Here is an 18,413-nt window from a genome sequence, read left to right as displayed (position 1 = left end):
GGCAAATTGGAGAGGGTCGAGTGTGTCAGGGAGGGAGGCAAATTGGAGAGGGTCGAGTGTGTCAGGGAGGGAGGCAAATTGGAGAGGGTCGAGTGTGTCAGGGAGGTAGGCAAATTGGAGAGGGTCGAGTGTGTCAGGGAGGGAGGCAAATTGGAGAGGGTCGAGTGTGTCAGGGAGGTAGGCAAATTGGAGAGGGTCGAGTGTGTCAGGGAGGGAGGCAAATTGGAGAGGGTCGAGTGTGTCAAGGAGGTAGGCAAATTGGAGAGGGTCGAGTGTGTCAGGGAGGTAGGCAAATTGGAGAGGGTCGAGTGTGTCAGGGAGGGAGGCAAATTGGAGAGGGTCGAGTGTGTCAGGGAGGTAGGCAAATTGGAGAGGGTCGAGTGTGTCAGGGAGGGAGGCAAATTGGAGAGGGTCGAGTGTGTCAGGGAGGGAGGCAAATTGGAGAGGGTCGAGTGTGTCAGGGAGGGAGGCAAATTGGAGAGGGTCGAGTGTGTCAGGCAGGTAGGCAAATTGGAGAGGGTCGAGTCTGTCAGGGAGGGAGGCAAATTGGAGAGGGTCGAGTGTGTCAGGGAGGTAGGCAAATTGGAGAGGGTCGAGTGTGTCAGGGAGGGAGGCAAATTGGAGAGGGTCGAGTGTGTCAGGGAGGGATGTGGTGATGTAGTCTTTGACGAGCCTCTCGAAGCACTTCATGATGACGGAAGTTAGTGCTATGGGTTGGTAGCACTAACTTCAGTTATTTTCCCTTTTTTGGGCATGGGGATGATAGAGGACATCTTAAAGCAGGTGGGGATTTCACCTGAGCTAGAGATTAAAAACACAGGTAGATTTAAGCAATAAGGCCTAGGGGCAGTGAGTTATATGGCCAATATACCACAGCTAAGAGCTGTTCTTAGGCACGATGCAACGCGGAGTTGTATAGCCGTGGTATATTGGCCATATACCACAAACCCCTGAAATGCTTTATTACTATTATAAACTGGTTACCAACATAATTAGAACAGTAAACAAGTAGTTTTGCATCATACCCGTGGTATATTTAAGCAATAAGGCCCAAGGGGGTGTGGTATAGGGCTAATATACCACAGCTAAAGGCGGTTCTTCTGCGCGACGCAATGTGGAGTACCTGGATACAGCCCTAAGTCATAGTATATTGGCCATATGCCACCAACTCCCGAGGTGCCTTATTGCTATTATAAAGTTACCAACATAATTAGAACAGTAAACAAGTAATATTGTCTCATACCCGTGGTTTAGTCTCATATTCCACAGCTTTCAGCCAATCAGCGTCCAGGAGCCAAACTACCCGGTTTATAAAGTCTTATATACCACGGCTTTCAGCCAATTAGCATCCAGGGCTTGAATGACCCGGTTTATAATTACCTTTATAAAATGACAGGAATTGCGTTAGTAAGATAATACACAATAATGCCAGTGGAAACACAATTAACACACTAAACATTTATTTGACTAAAATAAAATGACAAGCAGTTGTGAATACAATATCAGAAACGTTAAGCTGCTACATACACTTAGATAACCTTATGGTGGGTCATAATATGGTTTTAAATACGTTTTGAGAGCATTACTGTATAGCAGCAAAACCAGTTTAGAGAAAGCCTAAATGGATAAATACAATTGAAATAAAAATAAGTAGCAAACTATGTTCCTATTTGATACTCTGTATTTCCTCAAATCCGGTTTCTTGGCAAAACTACAATATTAGCAAAAAAGGGCATTGTAAAAATGTGGATTCTGGCATCAACAATCTGCTTCAGAACAGCTTTGAATCACAATATATAAAATGCATTTTATTTTAAATATGGTGCTGAACAAGCATAAGACCAGGCTACATAATGGACCTAGACTAGACATGATGTTATATAGCAAGACCTTTAGTTAGTTAAATAGCATAACTTCCCCGAAATCAGTAACTTCTTCACATGAAAAACACATCATCATTGTACTGTACATGAAACATAATTTCAAAAGAAGAACACTACACATACTAGAAAAATACTAAACAAGTAAACTGCACAAATAAGACCTTATGTACAAGAAAAAAACACTAAAGCCTAAATAATTTGGGGCTTCATTGGAGAGTCATTGAGCAAGTCCTTTTACTAGGATCACTACTATTGTACACCTGTAGCTAAAGTACAGAAGACACCACAATGTGAACTGGTTGGGCTTCTATGCTTAATGTAGGCATGGTGATCTGTATTGCATTGGGTGGGGGGGTATTAGCTTGTTATCTGTGTTTGGCCTCGCTGGATGCGCCCAAATGGCAACCTATTCCCTAGATTGTGCACTACCTTTGGCCAGGTCCCTCCATTAGGGACTCCGCCTCTGTTTTAAGGACATAAGCTATAATAACAAATCTCAAACATGATATATTGGGTCTATTTCAAAATAAGACTTGTATGACTGTGTGGTGCTAATTCTGCATTGTTTAGATAAGCAGTAGTGAGAGAAGTCATTTAAAATGTATAGAAATGATCCATATTTGTTATGTAATACTATGTAATCCATTGTTGTTTTGATATGCAGTATAGAAGAGATTTGCGTGGAATGTTAAATGTGTTGTTGCAAAAAGAAAAGGGACTCATGATCTTCTGTCAATTTTGCTATGTCATGATCTTCTGTCAATTCTGCTATGTCATGATCTTCTGTCTATTCTGCTATGTCATGATCGTCGGTCAATTCTGCTATGTCATGATCTTCTGTCAATTCTGCTGTCATGCTCTTCTGTCAAATAAAAATATACACATTCTTTACAGATTGTTTATAATAAAATATACTGAGTGTACTAAACATGACAAGACTGGCCAGGTGAATCCAGGTGAAACAAGAATTTTTAAGCCTTGAGACAATTGAGACATGGATTGTGAATGTGTGCCATTCAGAGGGTGAATGGGCAAGACAAAATATTTCTGTTCATTTGAACAGGGTTTGGTAGTGGGTGCCAGACACACTGGTTTGTGTCAAGAACTGCAACACAACATTTTTTCACACTCAACCGTTTCTTGTATGTATTAAGAATGGTCCACCACCCAAAGGACATCCAGACAATTTGACACTGTGGGAAGCATTGGAGTCAACAAGCATTGGAGTCAACATGGGCCAGCATCCATGTGGAACGCTTTCCACACCTTGTAGAGTCCCTGGCCTGATGAATTGAGGCTGTTCTGGGGTACTCATTATTAGGAAGGTGGACCTAATGTTCTGTACACTCAGTGTATATTGTGATGTTTACACATTTTTCCCCAGCATTTTTTGCAGCTTCACATGTTAACAACATTGAAATACCGCAACAAATACAACAACTAAATATCCACAGCCTAACGCAACCCAATTCAATATTAAGCACATTATACATCTGTTAATTATTTGAATGAATCCCAAACAAGAACGCTCGCATATACAAAGCAGATGTTTTATTCAAATGGTGCAACATGAAACAATCACCACTGAGGGCATTTATTCATGTAAACATAATGCCCATTACCTCCATATCGTCATTGTAAATTAAGTTATCATGTCATAAGTGGGCATTTTAAATATATTGGTGGCCTTTACTTTCATCCTTGGAGCTAAATGTGTTAAAATACTACATTTTTCAGTACTGTTCATTAGCTAAAGGGTATTTGCAATACAAAGCTCTCATACGGTAGGTGCATTTGTGTAATCGTAGGAAATGTATGGCAGACCCCATGTAGGTGGCTCTAAAAAAGTACAACTTTATTATTTTCTATTACATAGACAAAAGTATTCTTGTCCTGTGTTTTAGGTTTACAAATGACCAATAAACCTCTTAAATAAAATAACACAGTGATAGTTTCAAGTGAATATAGACTAAAATGATGATAGTCTACCCTCTAGGCAAAAACTGGTTGAATCAACATTGTTTCCACGTAATTTCAACCCCAAAAATCTATGTCATGACGTTGAATCAACGTGGGAAAATAATTGGATTTGCAAAAAGTAATCAGTAATAGGGCATTTCGTCTTTTTTTCACCCAACGTTTAACCTGTGACAATGACAGTTTTTTTGTTGATTTCACACTGAACGGACAACTCAACCAACTGTAAATCAAAACAAGACGTTGAACTGATGTCTGTGCCATGTGGGTACTTGTTAGTAGGGCAGTTGACGTTGAACTGACCAATACCAAGAAAGCTTGACAATCCCTATTTCTAGAGAGTTGTAACATGAAGTCTGCAACAGAGATGAGTATCCATCAGTGACATGAACCTGACAGAACAGAGACGAGTATCCATCAGTGACATGAACCTGACAGAACAGAGACGAGTATCCATCAGTGACATGAACCTGACAGAACAGAGACGAGTATCCATCAGTGACATGAACCTGACAGAACAGAGACGAGTATCCATCAGTGACATGAACCTGACAGAACAGAGACGAGTATCCATCAGTGACATGAACCTGACAGAACAGAGACGAGTATCCATCAGTGACATGAACCTGACAGAACAGAGACGAGTATCCATCAGTGACATGAACCTGACAGAACAGAGACGAGTATCCATCAGTGACATGAACCTGACAGAACAGAGACGAGTATCCATCAGTGACATGAACCTGACAGAACAGAGACGAGTATCCATCAGTGACATGAACCTGACAGAACAAACACATCTACTGCTACATGGAGATGAGAGCTCAGTTCAAATGGATTTCATGTCATTAAACCAAGTGTCCCCTGACACTGAAAACACGTAGGATATCAAACATATCATAGCAGACGTGCAGTTTGATTCACACAGTCATGAATTCTGTAATATGAGTATAGTATCAAAATCATGTTATAGCATTATTGTCAGCCACGGAAACAGTTGATGCAGTCTGATCATGAATGTGCAAAGTGTGTCAGAATGATTTCTGATTTGATTTCTAAAAAGATCCTGAGTGTATTTGTGTGCTAGCAGCACTAGATATACCAGAGTGAAAGTTATGGTCTAGATTACTGTGCAGTAAGAAGTTTTACAAACAAAATAACTCTATTTACCTTGACATGTTTTCAGCCAATTCCTCGGAGGGACCGAGTCTGAAAGCACTCTAGTTAGTCATATTGAATCAATATGCCATTGGAGTGCTCCTCAACGTGAGCATAATAAGTAAGGTGAGCATCATTGTTAAAACAACCATTCTTAACACAGAACCGCTGTGTTTCAACATGGACCCCTGTATGCTTTTATGTAACCCTCTGAGACTAAGTCCAAATGAAGAAGGTACAATGTTCAACATCCTCCGAATCCGACGTATCCACCTCCCTTTTCTCAATACAAAATCTCACAACTAATGACATTTCACTGACCAACACCCATACTACTGCTACCCTGCTACACATGCCAGTGTGCTGGATATGCAAGTCACACCACTACTGCCAGGATAAGTGCAGTCTCTAGCACTAGCCTATACCAGTCCATTACCCGATCCATTCTACATGCCTCACATTGTCAAACCTTTCCTCCTTTGGATTTGACCTTGTCTTGTAATTTATTTTCTAGCGGGGAATTTTGCAATATCATTTTTTAATTTCAATCCCCACACATGATTTAAAGTCCAGTAAAATTAAGACAAAATAGAAAATAAGAAATCAACTGTCAACAATGGTGCATACATCGACCTTATTCGTATACAACATGTAGTCCCTCCAGTATGCTCTGTGTATCAGCTCATCAGGTCATTTTCTTTCGGAAAGATATCAGTTTGTCTCTGTGGATGGTTTGTCCTCTGACAAATAAATTGTATGTTTCGGCATTCTTCAAGGTTCTGTTTTAGGACCACTATTGTTTTCACTATATATTCTACCTGTTGGTGCTATGCGGACGACACACAGCTGTACATTTCGATTAAACATGGTGAAGCCCCAAAATGGCCTACTCTGGAAGCCTGTGTTTCAGACATAAGGAAGTGTATGGCGGCAAATTATTTTAAACCCGGACAAAACAGAGATGCTAGTTCTAGTTCCTAAGAAACAAAGAGATCTGCTGTTGGATCTGACAATTAAGCTTGATAGTTGTATAGTCGTCTCAAATAAAACTGTGAAGGACGAACATATCAAGAAGGACGAACATATCAAGACAAAAATCAGAAACCTTTTGTCCAAAAATTATTTTAGATTAGACTACTGCAAGGCTCTACTCTCCGGCTACCCGGATAAAGCACTAAATGAACTTCAGTTAGTGCTAAACATGGCTGCTAGAATCCTAGAATGACTAGAATCAAAACATTTGATCATATTACTCCAGTGCTAGCCTCTCTACACTGGCTTCCTGAGAAGGCTAGGGCTGATTTCAAGGTTTTACTGCTAACCTACAAAGCATTACATGGGTTTGCTCCTAACTATCTCTCAGATTTGATCCTGCCGTACATACCTACACGTACGCTACGGTCACAAGACACAGGCCTCCTTATTGTCCATAGAATTTCTAAGAAAATAGCTGGAGGCAGGGCTTTTTTTTAGGGAATAGTCTGCCTATCCATGTGAGAGAAGCAGACTCGGTCTCAACCTCTGTCTTTACTGAAGACTCATCTATCTCTTCAGTAGGTACTATGATTGAGTGTTGTCTGACCCAGGGGTGAGAAGGTGAACAACAAGGCACAGGAGCGACGAACCGCCCTTGCTGGCTCTGCCTGGCTGGCTCCCCTCTCTCCACTGGGATTCTCTGCCTCTGACCCTATTACAGGGGCTGAGTCACTGGCTTACTGGTGCTCTTCCATGTCGTCCCAAGGAGTGGTGCGTCATTTGAGTGGGTTAAGTCACTGACGTGATCTTCCTGTCTGGTTTTGCACCCCTCCGGCTCGTGAAGTGGAGGAGATCTTCGTGGGCTATACTCAGCCTTGTCTCCGGGTAGTAAATTGGTGGTCTGTTGATATAGTTCTAAAGGTTTGGGGGCTGTGCAGGGGTTATATCCTGCCTGGTTGGCCCTGTCCGGGGGTATCGTCGGAAGGGCCACAGTGTCTCCCCCCCCCATTCAGCCTCCAGTATTTATGCTGCAATAGTCTATGTGCCGGGGGCTAGGTTCAGTCTGTCCTATTTTGTGTAATTATCCTGTCTTATTAGGTGTCTTGTGTGAATATAAGTATGCTCCCTCTAATTCTCTCTCTCTCCCTTCCTGGAGGGCCTGAGCCCTAGGACCATGCCTCAGGACAACCTGGCCTGATGACTCCTTGGTGTCCCTAGTCCACCTGGTCGTGCTGCTGCTCCAGTTTCAACTCTTCTGCCTGAGACTAGGGAACCCTGACCTGTTCACCGGACGTGCTACCTTGTCCCGGATCTGCTGTTTTAGACTCTCTCTCTCTCTACCGCACCTGTTGTCTCAACCTCTGAATGCTTGGCTATGAAAAGCCAACTGACATTTATTCCTGAGGTACTGACCTGTTGCACCCTCTACAACCAGTGATTATTATTTGACCCTGCTGGTCATCTATGAACGTTTGTACATCTTGAAGAACAATCTGGCCTTAAATGGCCATGTACTCTTATAACCTCCACCCGGAACAACCAGAAGAGGACTGGCCACCCCTCAGTTCCTCTCTAGGTTTCTTCCTAGGTTCCTGCCTTTCTAGGGAGTTTTTCCTAGCCACTGTGCTTCTATATCTGCATTGCTTACTGTTTGGGGTTTTAGGCTGTGTTTCTGTACAGCACTTTGTGACATCAGCTGATGTAAAAAGGGCTTTAGAAATACATTTGATTGATTGATCAGGTCATCAGAAAGAGTAACACATAGGCTCTTGTATGGTGTCCATCAGCTTTCATCTCACCTTATGACACTGAAGTATGGATGCCATAAGAAGAACTCAACGTGATCCATTTTCAGTTGTTCTGTGGAGTGCTTAGTTCGCACCAGTCAAAGTCTTTTAAGCTGAATCCCATCAGAATCCTGCTCCAGCCTGCAGTAACACAGGACTACCTGTAGATGGCAGTGATATAAAAACACAAATGTATGTTTGGACCATAAGCAGCGCTAGGCAGTGTGAGGTCCTCCTGCATGGGATAAACATATGTGTGTGTATCCTCTCTCTCAGTTCAGTCGTGGAGATGAGCTCCAGGTGAGATCCATGCCGACCTACCCTTGGTGCTTGGTGTTCCCTCACTGAGGAGCCTCTTCTCAGGCTAAGGCAGAAGATACAAGAGGCAGCAGCTCCTGGACATCCAGAGGTTCTCCCCTGGTGGCAGTACATCTCAGCTTTAAGGGTCCTTGCATTGTTTACATTTTTTAATTTAAAAAGAATTATCCTAAAAAGCAGCATTCAAATCAGTACATTGTGGAAGACAGCACTGTTGCATTTTAGAATCAAATGTCTGTCTGTTGCTCTCTTTCTCTGTCTTTGTGTCCATCTCTCTCGCTCTCTCTGTCTTGTCCTGGGACGGGGGGCTGTCAGGCAGCGCTCTCCTCCATGGTGGGCTTGTTGCTGGCAATGGGCTGAGTGTACACACTCTTACTGTCACTATCCACACTCTGGAAGTAGGGGTGGGTCAGAGCAGCAAACGCTGATATCCTTTTGGCGGGATTGAATGCCAGGAATTGCTGTACAGAGAAAGAGAAGAGAGAGACAAATATTATAATGATAACATTTTCTTCAATAAGAAGAAAAGTGTGAGTTTCATTCCTATTGGACAAATCAATTTGAAACAGTACGTACTGTATTTAGAGTGCGGTGTGTGTGTGTCTAATACTCACCAGTATAAGGGACTTCCCCAGCTCGTCCATGTCAGGGATGAGGTTTCCGATTGGCTGAGGGGGTCGTGGAGAGAAGGCACTCTGTGGTAGGGCAACTTCCTGGGGCCAGTCTTCCACCGAGGGAACCCCAACCACACTGAGGGATCATCATCATCATCATCTTCACCACTATTTTCATCGTCATCATTATCATTATCATCAGAATCACAAGCCTCATTATTTGCCAATTGATTGTTAAAACTGTAAATATGATTTATAGCATATGATGTACAACATGGTACTTACTCAAAAATCTTGCCCAGCTGATCAACATCTGAGCTTCCTCTAAACAAAGGTCTGGGGAGAGGAAGAGCACATGCCAATATAACTGAAGCTTATTGGTGTAGAGTTGCACTATCAAACTGTGTTATACACCTTCAATGAATCAGATAAATGAGTTTTAATGTGTCCTTCATAAATCAATGGGTTCTGTGGCGGTGATGCAGGTTGCATTAATGCTGACTCTTTATCATTCCTACTGAGCCGGCCAGGTAGACCCTGGCCAGCATCATCCTTAACTGGCATAACCAGTCCAATCCTCACTCTGTTCTACTGTAAAGGGGTGGCTTTCCTGGTTCTGGTCAGACCAGATAGTACTGAGGACTGTTTCAGCAGCACATGGGAGAAAGGCACACTCATGGGAGGGAGAGAGAGGAGGTGGAGAGGGGCTAGGGATGGAGGGAAGGCCTGCTGGTGGTACCTGTGGCTTTGGGTATGCTTCCCCCGGCACCCACAGACATTCCAGCAGTCATCATCAGTTCATTCATGTCTCAACTCAAACCCCAGCCAACCACTGCTCCCAACCAACCAACCAACCAGCCAACGGGTAGAAAAACATAGATTTAACCCTCATTTGTGTCTGCCTTAGCTCTCTGTGGGCCTGTGTGGTGTGTGTGTGTGTCTGCCTTAGCTCTCTGGGCCTGTGTGGTGTGTGTGTGTGTGTGTCTGACTTAGCTCTCTGTGGGCCTGTGTGGTGTGTGTGTGTGTCTGCATTAGCTCTCTGTGGGCCTGTGTGGTGTGTGTGTGTGTGTGTGTGTGTGTGTGTGTGTGTGTGTGTGTGTGTGTGTGTGTGTGTGCGTGCATGTGCGGCATTGGGAGTGGGTGAGCAGTGCAAATCCTGTGTGAAACACCTATTGGATTATTCTAACAGAGACGAGCTGGGAGATATATAAACTAGCAGTCACCACCAGATGTTAATGCATCTAACATCTGCGGTAATCTTTTTCCTACATAGCTGAACCCCCACACTTTCCCTACATAGCTGAACCCCCACACTTTCCCTATATAGCTGAACCCCCACACTTTCCCTATATAGCTGAACCCACACACTTCTCCGACATAGCTGAACCCCCACACTTTCCCTACATAGCTGAACCCCCACACTTTCCCTATATAGCTGAACCCCCACACTTTCCCTACATAGCTGAACCCCCACACTTTCCCTACATAGCTGAACCCCCACACTTTCCCTATATAGCTGAAACCCCACACCTTCCCTACATAGCTGAACCCCCACACTTTCCCAGGATAGCTGAACCCCCACACTTTCCCTACATAGCTGGACCCCCACACTTTCCATACATAGCTGAACCCACACACTTTCCCTACATAGCTGAACCCCCACACTTTTCCAACATAGCTGAACCCCCACACTTTTCCTACATAGCTGAACCCCCACACTTTCCCTACATGCTAAGACTTTGAAGATTAGACACAGGTAGTTTGATGGTAGTTTGCACATTTTACAGTGACAGCAATTATGTTGCCACATACTTTGACGGGTTAAGGGTGCTCCATAACACGCTATACAAACCTAGCAGCTACAGTGGTGGACCTGATCTATGCCCCTTTTCACCAAGTAGACGCCATCCTAACCAATACACCCCCTATAACCACATTTCTATCAATGACTCACTACACTGGCATCCCTTTATACTGGTTGCTGGAAGGGAATGTTGAGAGTCTGAGGGTTGAACCATAGAGATCAGACCAGTTCTCTGCCTTTAGATGGAAAACATCACCTACAACAACAGCATCATGCCAAAACAAGTATGATTTCCAAGAGGTCCATTTTTAAACCAGGAGTGGTTTGAATGGATGACTGGCTTCACACAGGGTTGACACTGACACACACACACACACACACACACACACACACACACACACACACACACACACACACACACACACACACACACACACACACACACACACACACACACACACACCCAACCTAGAGGTGATAAGGGGGATAGGGCTGGGACCGGCAGCTGAGTCACGCTCCCCTTGTGCCAACCATTCTGTCCCACATTCCATACAAACTCTGGAATACGTGTGCCTGTCTGTGTGTGTGTGTGTGTGTGTGTGTGTGTGTGTGTGTGTGTGTGTGTGTGTGTGTGTGTGTGTGTGTGTGTGTGTGTGTGTGTGTGTGTGAGGTTATGTCTTCGAGAGGTTTATCAACGTGCCAGTCCACTGTGAGAAAGTAAACAGGGATGTGATCTCCTCCTGCGTTGGCTGCATTAAAATAACATGTCCAGCCTTTAGATTAGCGGAATGTTAACACAGCCCTCTGTGTCATTCACAGCTTGTTGACTAATTACTATCCAATCTAAACCACGCAGATACAGACTTGCATGATATTTGCTTCAGATTCCTGAGACAAATGGTACTGATGCTTATCAGTAAGTGAAACTGTTTTTTCCTTCAAAAAGCTTTGATTAAGAGATGGACGTATTTGGGGAAAACCTTGGATGAAGGGAGTTAGTCAGACAAGTACTGGTTGTAGAGGACAACAGAGAGAGACTGGGGACTTCTCTGTCTACTCAGTAGAGTAAAGGTAGGGGACTTCTCTGCCTACTACAGTAGAGTAAAGGTAGGGGACTTCTCTGTCTACTACAGTAGAGTAAAGGTAGGGGACTTCTCTGTCTACTACAGTAGAGTCACGGTAGGGGACTTCTCTGTCATGGTAGGGGACTTCTCTGTCTACTACAGTAGAGTCACGGTATGGGACTTCTCTGTCTCCTACAGTAGAGTCACGGTAGGGGACTTCTCTGTCTCCTACAGTAGAGTCATGGTAGGGGACTTCTCTGTCTACTACAGTAGAGTCATGGTAGGGGACTTCTCTGTCTACTACAGTAGAGTAAAGGTAGGGGACTTCTTTGTCGACTACAGTAGAGTCATGGTAGGGGACTTCTCTGTCTACTACAGTAGAGTAACGGTAGGGGACTTCTCTGTCTACTACAGTAGAGTAACGGTAGGGGACTTCTCTGTCTACTACAGTAGAGTAACGGTAGGGGACTTCTCTGTCTACTACAGTAGAATCATGGTAGGGGACTTCTCTGTCTACTACAGTAGAGTAACGGTAGGGGACTTCTCTGTCATGGTAGGGGACTTCTCTGTCTACTACAGTAGAGTAACGGTAGGGGACTTCTCTGTCTACTACAGTAGAGTCACGGTATGGGACTTCTCTGTCTCCTACAGTAGAGTCACGGTAGGGGACTTCTCTGTCTCCTACAGTAGAGTCATGGTAGGGGACTTCTCTGTCTACTACAGTAGAGTCATGGTAGGGGACTTCTCTGTCTACTACAGTAGAGTAAAGGTAGGGGACTTCTTTGTCGACTACAGTAGAGTCATGGTAGGGGACTTCTCTGTCTACTACAGTAGAGTAACGGTAGGGGACTTCTCTGTCTACTACAGTAGAGTAACGGTAGGGGACTTCTCTGTCTACTACAGTAGAGTAAAGGTAGGGGACTTCTCTGTCTACTACAGTAGAGTAACGGTAGGGGACTTCTCTGTCTACTACAGTAGAATCATGGTAGGGGACTTCTCTGTCTACTACAGTAGAGTAACGGTAGGGGACTTCTCTGTCTACTACAGTAGAGTCATGGTAGGGGACTTCTCTGTCTCCTACAGTAGAGTAACGGTAGGGGACTTCTCTGTCTCCTACAGTAGAATCATGGTAGGGGACTTCTCTGTCTACTACAGTAGAGTAACGGTAGGGGACTCCTCTGTCTACTACAGTAGAGTAAAGGTAGGGGACTTCTTTGTCGACTACAGTAGAGTCATGGTAGGGGACTTCTCTGTCTACTACAGTAGAGTAAAGGTAGGGGACTTCTCTGTCTACTACAGTAGAGTAACGGTAGGGGACTTCTCTGTCTACTACAGTAGAGTAAAGGTAGGGGACTTCTTTGTCTACTACAGTAGAGTAACGGTAGGGGACTTCTCTGTCTACTACAGTAGAGTCATGGTAGGGGACTTCTCTGTCTACTACAGTAGAGTAACGGTAGGGGACTTCTCTGTCTACTACAGTAGAGTAAAGGTAGGGGACTTCTCTGTCTACTACAGTAGAGTCATGGTAGGGGACTTCTCTGTCTACTACAGTAGAGTAACGGTAGGGGACTTCTCTGTCTACTACAGTAGAGTAAAGGTAGGGGACTTCTCTGTCTACTACAGTAGAGTCATGGTAGGGGACTTCTCTGTCTACTACAGTAGAGTAAAGGTAGGGGACTTCTTTGTCGACTACAGTAGAGTCATGGTAGGGGACTTCTCTGTCTACTACAGTAGAGTAACGGTAGGGGACTTCTCTGTCTACTACAGTAGAGTAAAGGTAGGGGACTTCTCTGTCTACTACAGTAGAGTAAAGGTAGGGGACTTCTCTGTCTACTACAGTAGAGTAACGGTAGGGGACTTCTCTGTCTACTACAGTAGAATCATGGTAGGGGACTTCTCTGTCTACTACAGTAGAGTAACGGTAGGGGACTTCTCTGTCATGGTAGGGGACTTCTCTGTCTACTACAGTAGAGTAACGGTAGGGGACTTCTCTGTCTACTACAGTAGAGTCACGGTAATGGGACTTCTCTGTCTCCTACAGTAGAGTCACGGTAGGGGACTTCTCTGTCTCCTACAGTAGAGTCATGATAGGGGACTTCTCTGTCTACTACAGTAGAGTCATGGTAGGGGACTTCTCTGTCTACTACAGTAGAGTAAAGGTAGGGGACTTCTTTGTCGACTACAGTAGAGTCATGGTAGGGGACTTCTCTGTCTACTACAGTAGAGTAACGGTAGGGGACTTCTCTGTCTACTACAGTAGAGTAACGGTAGGGGACTTCTCTGTCTACTACAGTAGAGTAAAGGTAGGGGACTTCTCTGTCTACTACAGTAGAGTAACGGTAGGGGACTTCTTTGTCGACTACAGTAGAGTCATGGTAGGGGACTTCTCTGTCTACTACAGTAGAGTAAAGGTAGGGGACTTCTCTGTCTACTACAGTAGAGTAACGGTAGGGGACTTCTCTGTCTACTACAGTAGAGTAAAGGTAGGGGACTTCTTTGTCTACTACAGTAGAGTAACGGTAGGGGACTTCTCTGTCTACTACAGTAGAGTCATGGTAGGGGACTTCTCTGTCTACTACAGTAGAGTAACGGTAGGGGACTTCTCTGTCTACTACAGTAGAGTAAAGGTAGGGGACTTCTCTGTCTACTACAGTAGAGTCATGGTAGGGGACTTCTCTGTCTACTACAGTAGAGTCATGGTAGGGGACTTCTCTGTCTACTACAGTAGAGTCATGGTAGGGGACTTCTCTGTCTACTACAGTAGAGTAACGGTAGGGGACTTCTCTGTCTACCACAGTAGAGTAACGGTAGGGGATTTCTCTGTCTACTACAGTAGAGTAACGGTAGGGGACTTCTCTGTCTCCTACAGTAGAGTAAAGGTAGGGGACTTCTCTGTCTCCTACAGTAGAATCATGGTAGGGGACTTCTCTGTCTACTACAGTAGAGTAACGGTAGGGGACTTCTCTGTCTACTACAGTAGAGTCATGGTAGGGGACTTCTCTGTCTCCTACAGTAGAATCATGGTAGGGGACTTCTCTGTCTACTACAGTAGAGTAACGGTAGGGGACTTCTCTGTCTACTACAGTAGAGTCATGGTAGGGGACTTCTCTGTCTACTACAGTAGAGTAAAGGTAGGGGACTTCTCTGTCTACTACAGTAGAGTCATGGTAGGGGACTTCTCTGTCTACTACAGTAGAGTCATGGTAGGGGACTTCTCTGTCTACTACAGTAGAGTAACGGTAGGGGACTTCTCTGTCTTCTACAGTAAAGTCATGGTAGGGGACTTCTCTGTCTACTACAGTAGAGTTATGGTAGGGGACTTCTCTGTCTACTACAGTGGAGTCACGGTAGGGGACTTCTCTGTCTACTACAGTAGAGTAAAGGTAGGGTACTTCTCTGTCGACTACAGTAGAGTCATGGTAGGGGACTTCTCTGTCTACTACAGTAGAGTAACGGTAGGGGACTTCTCTGTCTACTACAGTAGAGTAAAGGTAGGGGACTTCTCTGTCGACTACAGTAGAGTCATGGTAGTGGACTTCTCGGTCTACTACAGTAGAGTCATGGTAGGGGACTTCTCTGTCTACTACAGTAGAGTAACGGTAGGGGACTTCTCTGTCTCCTACAGTAGAATCATGGTAGGGGACTTCTCTGTCTACTACAGTAGAGTAACGGTAGGGGACTTCTCTGTCTACTACAGTAGAGTCATGGTAGGGGACTTCTCTGTCTACTACAGTAGAGTAACGGTAGGGGACTTTTCTGTCTACTACAGTAGAGTAACGGTAGGGGACTTCTCTGTCTACTACAGTAGAGTAAAGGTAGGGGACTTCTCTGTCTACTACAGTAGAGTAACGGTAGGGGACTTCTCTGTCTACTACAGTAGAGTAAAGGTAGGGGACTTCTCTGTCTACTACAGTAGAGTAAAGGTAGGGGACTTCTCTGTCTACTACAGTAGAGTCACGGTATGGGACTTCTCTGTCTCCTACAGTAGAGTCACGGTAGGGGACTTCTCTGTCTCCTACAGTAGAGTCATGGTAGGGGACTTCTCTGTCTACTACAGTAGAGTCATGGTAGGGGACTTCTCTGTCTACTACAGTAGAGTAAAGGTAGGGGACTTCTTTGTCGACTACAGTAGAGTCATGGTAGGGGACTTCTCTGTCTACTACAGTAGAGTAACGGTAGGGGACTTCTCTGTCTACTACAGTAGAATCATGGTAGGGGACTTCTCTGTCTACTACAGTAGAGTAACGGTAGGGGACTTCTCTGTCTACTACAGTAGAGTCACGGTATGGGACTTCTCTGTCTCCTACAGTAGAGTCACGGTAGGGGACTTCTCTGTCTCCTACAGTAGAGTCATGGTAGGGGACTTCTCTGTCTACTACAGTAGAGTCATGGTAGGGGACTTCTCTGTCTACTACAGTAGAGTAAAGGTAGGGGACTTCTTTGTCGACTACAGTAGAGTCATGGTAGGGGACTTCTCTGTCTACTACAGTAGAGTAACGGTAGGGGACTTCTCTGTCTACTACAGTAGAGTAACGGTAGGGGACTTCTCTGTCTACTACAGTAGAGTAACGGTAGGGGACTTCTCTGTCTACTACAGTAGAATCATGGTAGGGGACTTCTCTGTCTACTACAGTAGAGTAACGGTAGGGGACTTCTCTGTCATGGTAGGGGACTTCTCTGTCTACTACAGTAGAGTAACGGTAGGGGACTTCTCTGTCTACTACAGTAGAGTCACGGTATGGGACTTCTCTGTCTCCTACAGTAGAGTCACGGTAGGGGACTTCTCTGTCTCCTACAGTAGAGTCATGGTAGGGGACTTCTCTGTCTACTACAGTAGAGTCATGGTAGGGGACTTCTCTGTCTACTACAGTAGAGTAAAGGTAGGGGACTTCTTTGTCGACTACAGTAGAGTCATGGTAGGGGACTTCTCTGTCTACTACAGTAGAGTAACGGTAGGGGACTTCTCTGTCTACTACAGTAGAGTAACGGTAGGGGACTTCTCTGTCTACTACAGTAGAGTAAAGGTAGGGGACTTCTCTGTCTACTACAGTAGAGTAACGGTAGGGGACTTCTCTGTCTACTACAGTAGAATCATGGTAGGGGACTTCTCTGTCTACTACAGTAGAGTAACGGTAGGGGACTTCTCTGTCTACTACAGTAGAGTCATGGTAGGGGACTTCTCTGTCTCCTACAGTAGAGTAACGGTAGGGGACTTCTCTGTCTCCTACAGTAGAATCATGGTAGGGGACTTCTCTGTCTACTACAGTAGAGTAACGGTAGGGGACTCCTCTGTCTACTACAGTAGAGTAAAGGTAGGGGACTTCTTTGTCGACTACAGTAGAGTCATGGTAGGGGACTTCTCTGTCTACTACAGTAGAGTAAAGGTAGGGGACTTCTCTGTCTACTACAGTAGAGTAACGGTAGGGGACTTCTCTGTCTACTACAGTAGAGTAAAGGTAGGGGACTTCTTTGTCTACTACAGTAGAGTAACGGTAGGGGACTTCTCTGTCTACTACAGTAGAGTCATGGTAGGGGACTTCTCTGTCTACTACAGTAGAGTAACGGTAGGGGACTTCTCTGTCTACTACAGTAGAGTAAAGGTAGGGGACTTCTCTGTCTACTACAGTAGAGTCATGGTAGGGGACTTCTCTGTCTACTACAGTAGAGTAACGGTAGGGGACTTCTCTGTCTACTACAGTAGAGTAAAGGTAGGGGACTTCTCTGTCTACTACAGTAGAGTCATGGTAGGGGACTTCTCTGTCTACTACAGTAGAGTAAAGGTAGGGGACTTCTTTGTCGACTACAGTAGAGTCATGGTAGGGGACTTCTCTGTCTACTACAGTAGAGTAACGGTAGGGGACTTCTCTGTCTACTACAGTAGAGTAAAGGTAGGGGACTTCTCTGTCTACTACAGTAGAGTAAAGGTAGGGGACTTCTCTGTCTACTACAGTAGAGTAACGGTAGGGGACTTCTCTGTCTACTACAGTAGAATCATGGTAGGGGACTTCTCTGTCAACTACAGTAGAGTAACGGTAGGGGACTTCTCTGTCATGGTAGGGGACTTCTCTGTCTACTACAGTAGAGTAACGGTAGGGGACTTCTCTGTCTACTACAGTAGAGTCACGGTAATGGGACTTCTCTGTCTCCTACAGTAGAGTCACGGTAGGGGACTTCTCTGTCTCCTACAGTAGAGTCATGATAGGGGACTTCTCTGTCTACTACAGTAGAGTCATGGTAGGGGACTTCTCTGTCTACTACAGTAGAGTAAAGGTAGGGGACTTCTTTGTCGACTACAGTAGAGTCATGGTAGGGGACTTCTCTGTCTACTACAGTAGAGTAACGGTAGGGGACTTCTCTGTCTACTACAGTAGAGTAACGGTAGGGGACTTCTCTGTCTACTACAGTAGAGTAAAGGTAGGGGACTTCTCTGTCTACTACAGTAGAGTAACGGTAGGGGACTTCTTTGTCGACTACAGTAGAGTCATGGTAGGGGACTTCTCTGTCTACTACAGTAGAGTAAAGGTAGGGGACTTCTCTGTCTACTACAGTAGAGTAACGGTAGGGGACTTCTCTGTCTACTACAGTAGAGTAAAGGTAGGGGACTTCTTTGTCTACTACAGTAGAGTAACGGTAGGGGACTTCTCTGTCTACTACAGTAGAGTCATGGTAGGGGACTTCTCTGTCTACTACAGTAGAGTAACGGTAGGGGACTTCTCTGTCTACTACAGTAGAGTAAAGGTAGGGGACTTCTCTGTCTACTACAGTAGAGTCATGGTAGGGGACTTCTCTGTCTACTACAGTAGAGTCATGGTAGGGGACTTCTCTGTCTACTA

At 44.8% G+C, this 18,413-nt stretch overlaps 1 protein-coding gene across 1 annotated transcript in view; it reads right to left on the bottom strand.

Annotated features, from left to right (window-relative positions):
* Window positions 1-1,443: 1,443 nt before the first annotated feature.
* Window positions 1,444-18,413, bottom strand: part of LOC135549659 (cyclin-dependent kinase 6-like) — a 99,156-nt gene continuing 82,186 nt past the window's right edge. Inside the window, exons 6-8 of the mRNA XM_064979834.1 lie at window positions 8,998-9,048; window positions 8,713-8,848; window positions 1,444-8,559 (exon numbers count right to left, since the gene is read on the bottom strand). Coding sequence (XP_064835906.1) covers window positions 8,410-8,559; window positions 8,713-8,848; window positions 8,998-9,048 — 337 coding nt within the window. The 3' untranslated portion in view covers window positions 1,444-8,409. The remainder of the gene's footprint in view (window positions 8,560-8,712; window positions 8,849-8,997; window positions 9,049-18,413) is intronic.

The sequence above is a fragment of the Oncorhynchus masou genome, chromosome 12 (genome assembly GCF_036934945.1).
Source record: "Oncorhynchus masou masou isolate Uvic2021 chromosome 12, UVic_Omas_1.1, whole genome shotgun sequence".
Classification (NCBI taxonomy): domain Eukaryota; kingdom Metazoa; phylum Chordata; class Actinopteri; order Salmoniformes; family Salmonidae; genus Oncorhynchus; species Oncorhynchus masou.
Note: the sequence above shows the minus strand (reverse complement) of the source record. Positions and strands in the feature narration are given on the sequence as shown.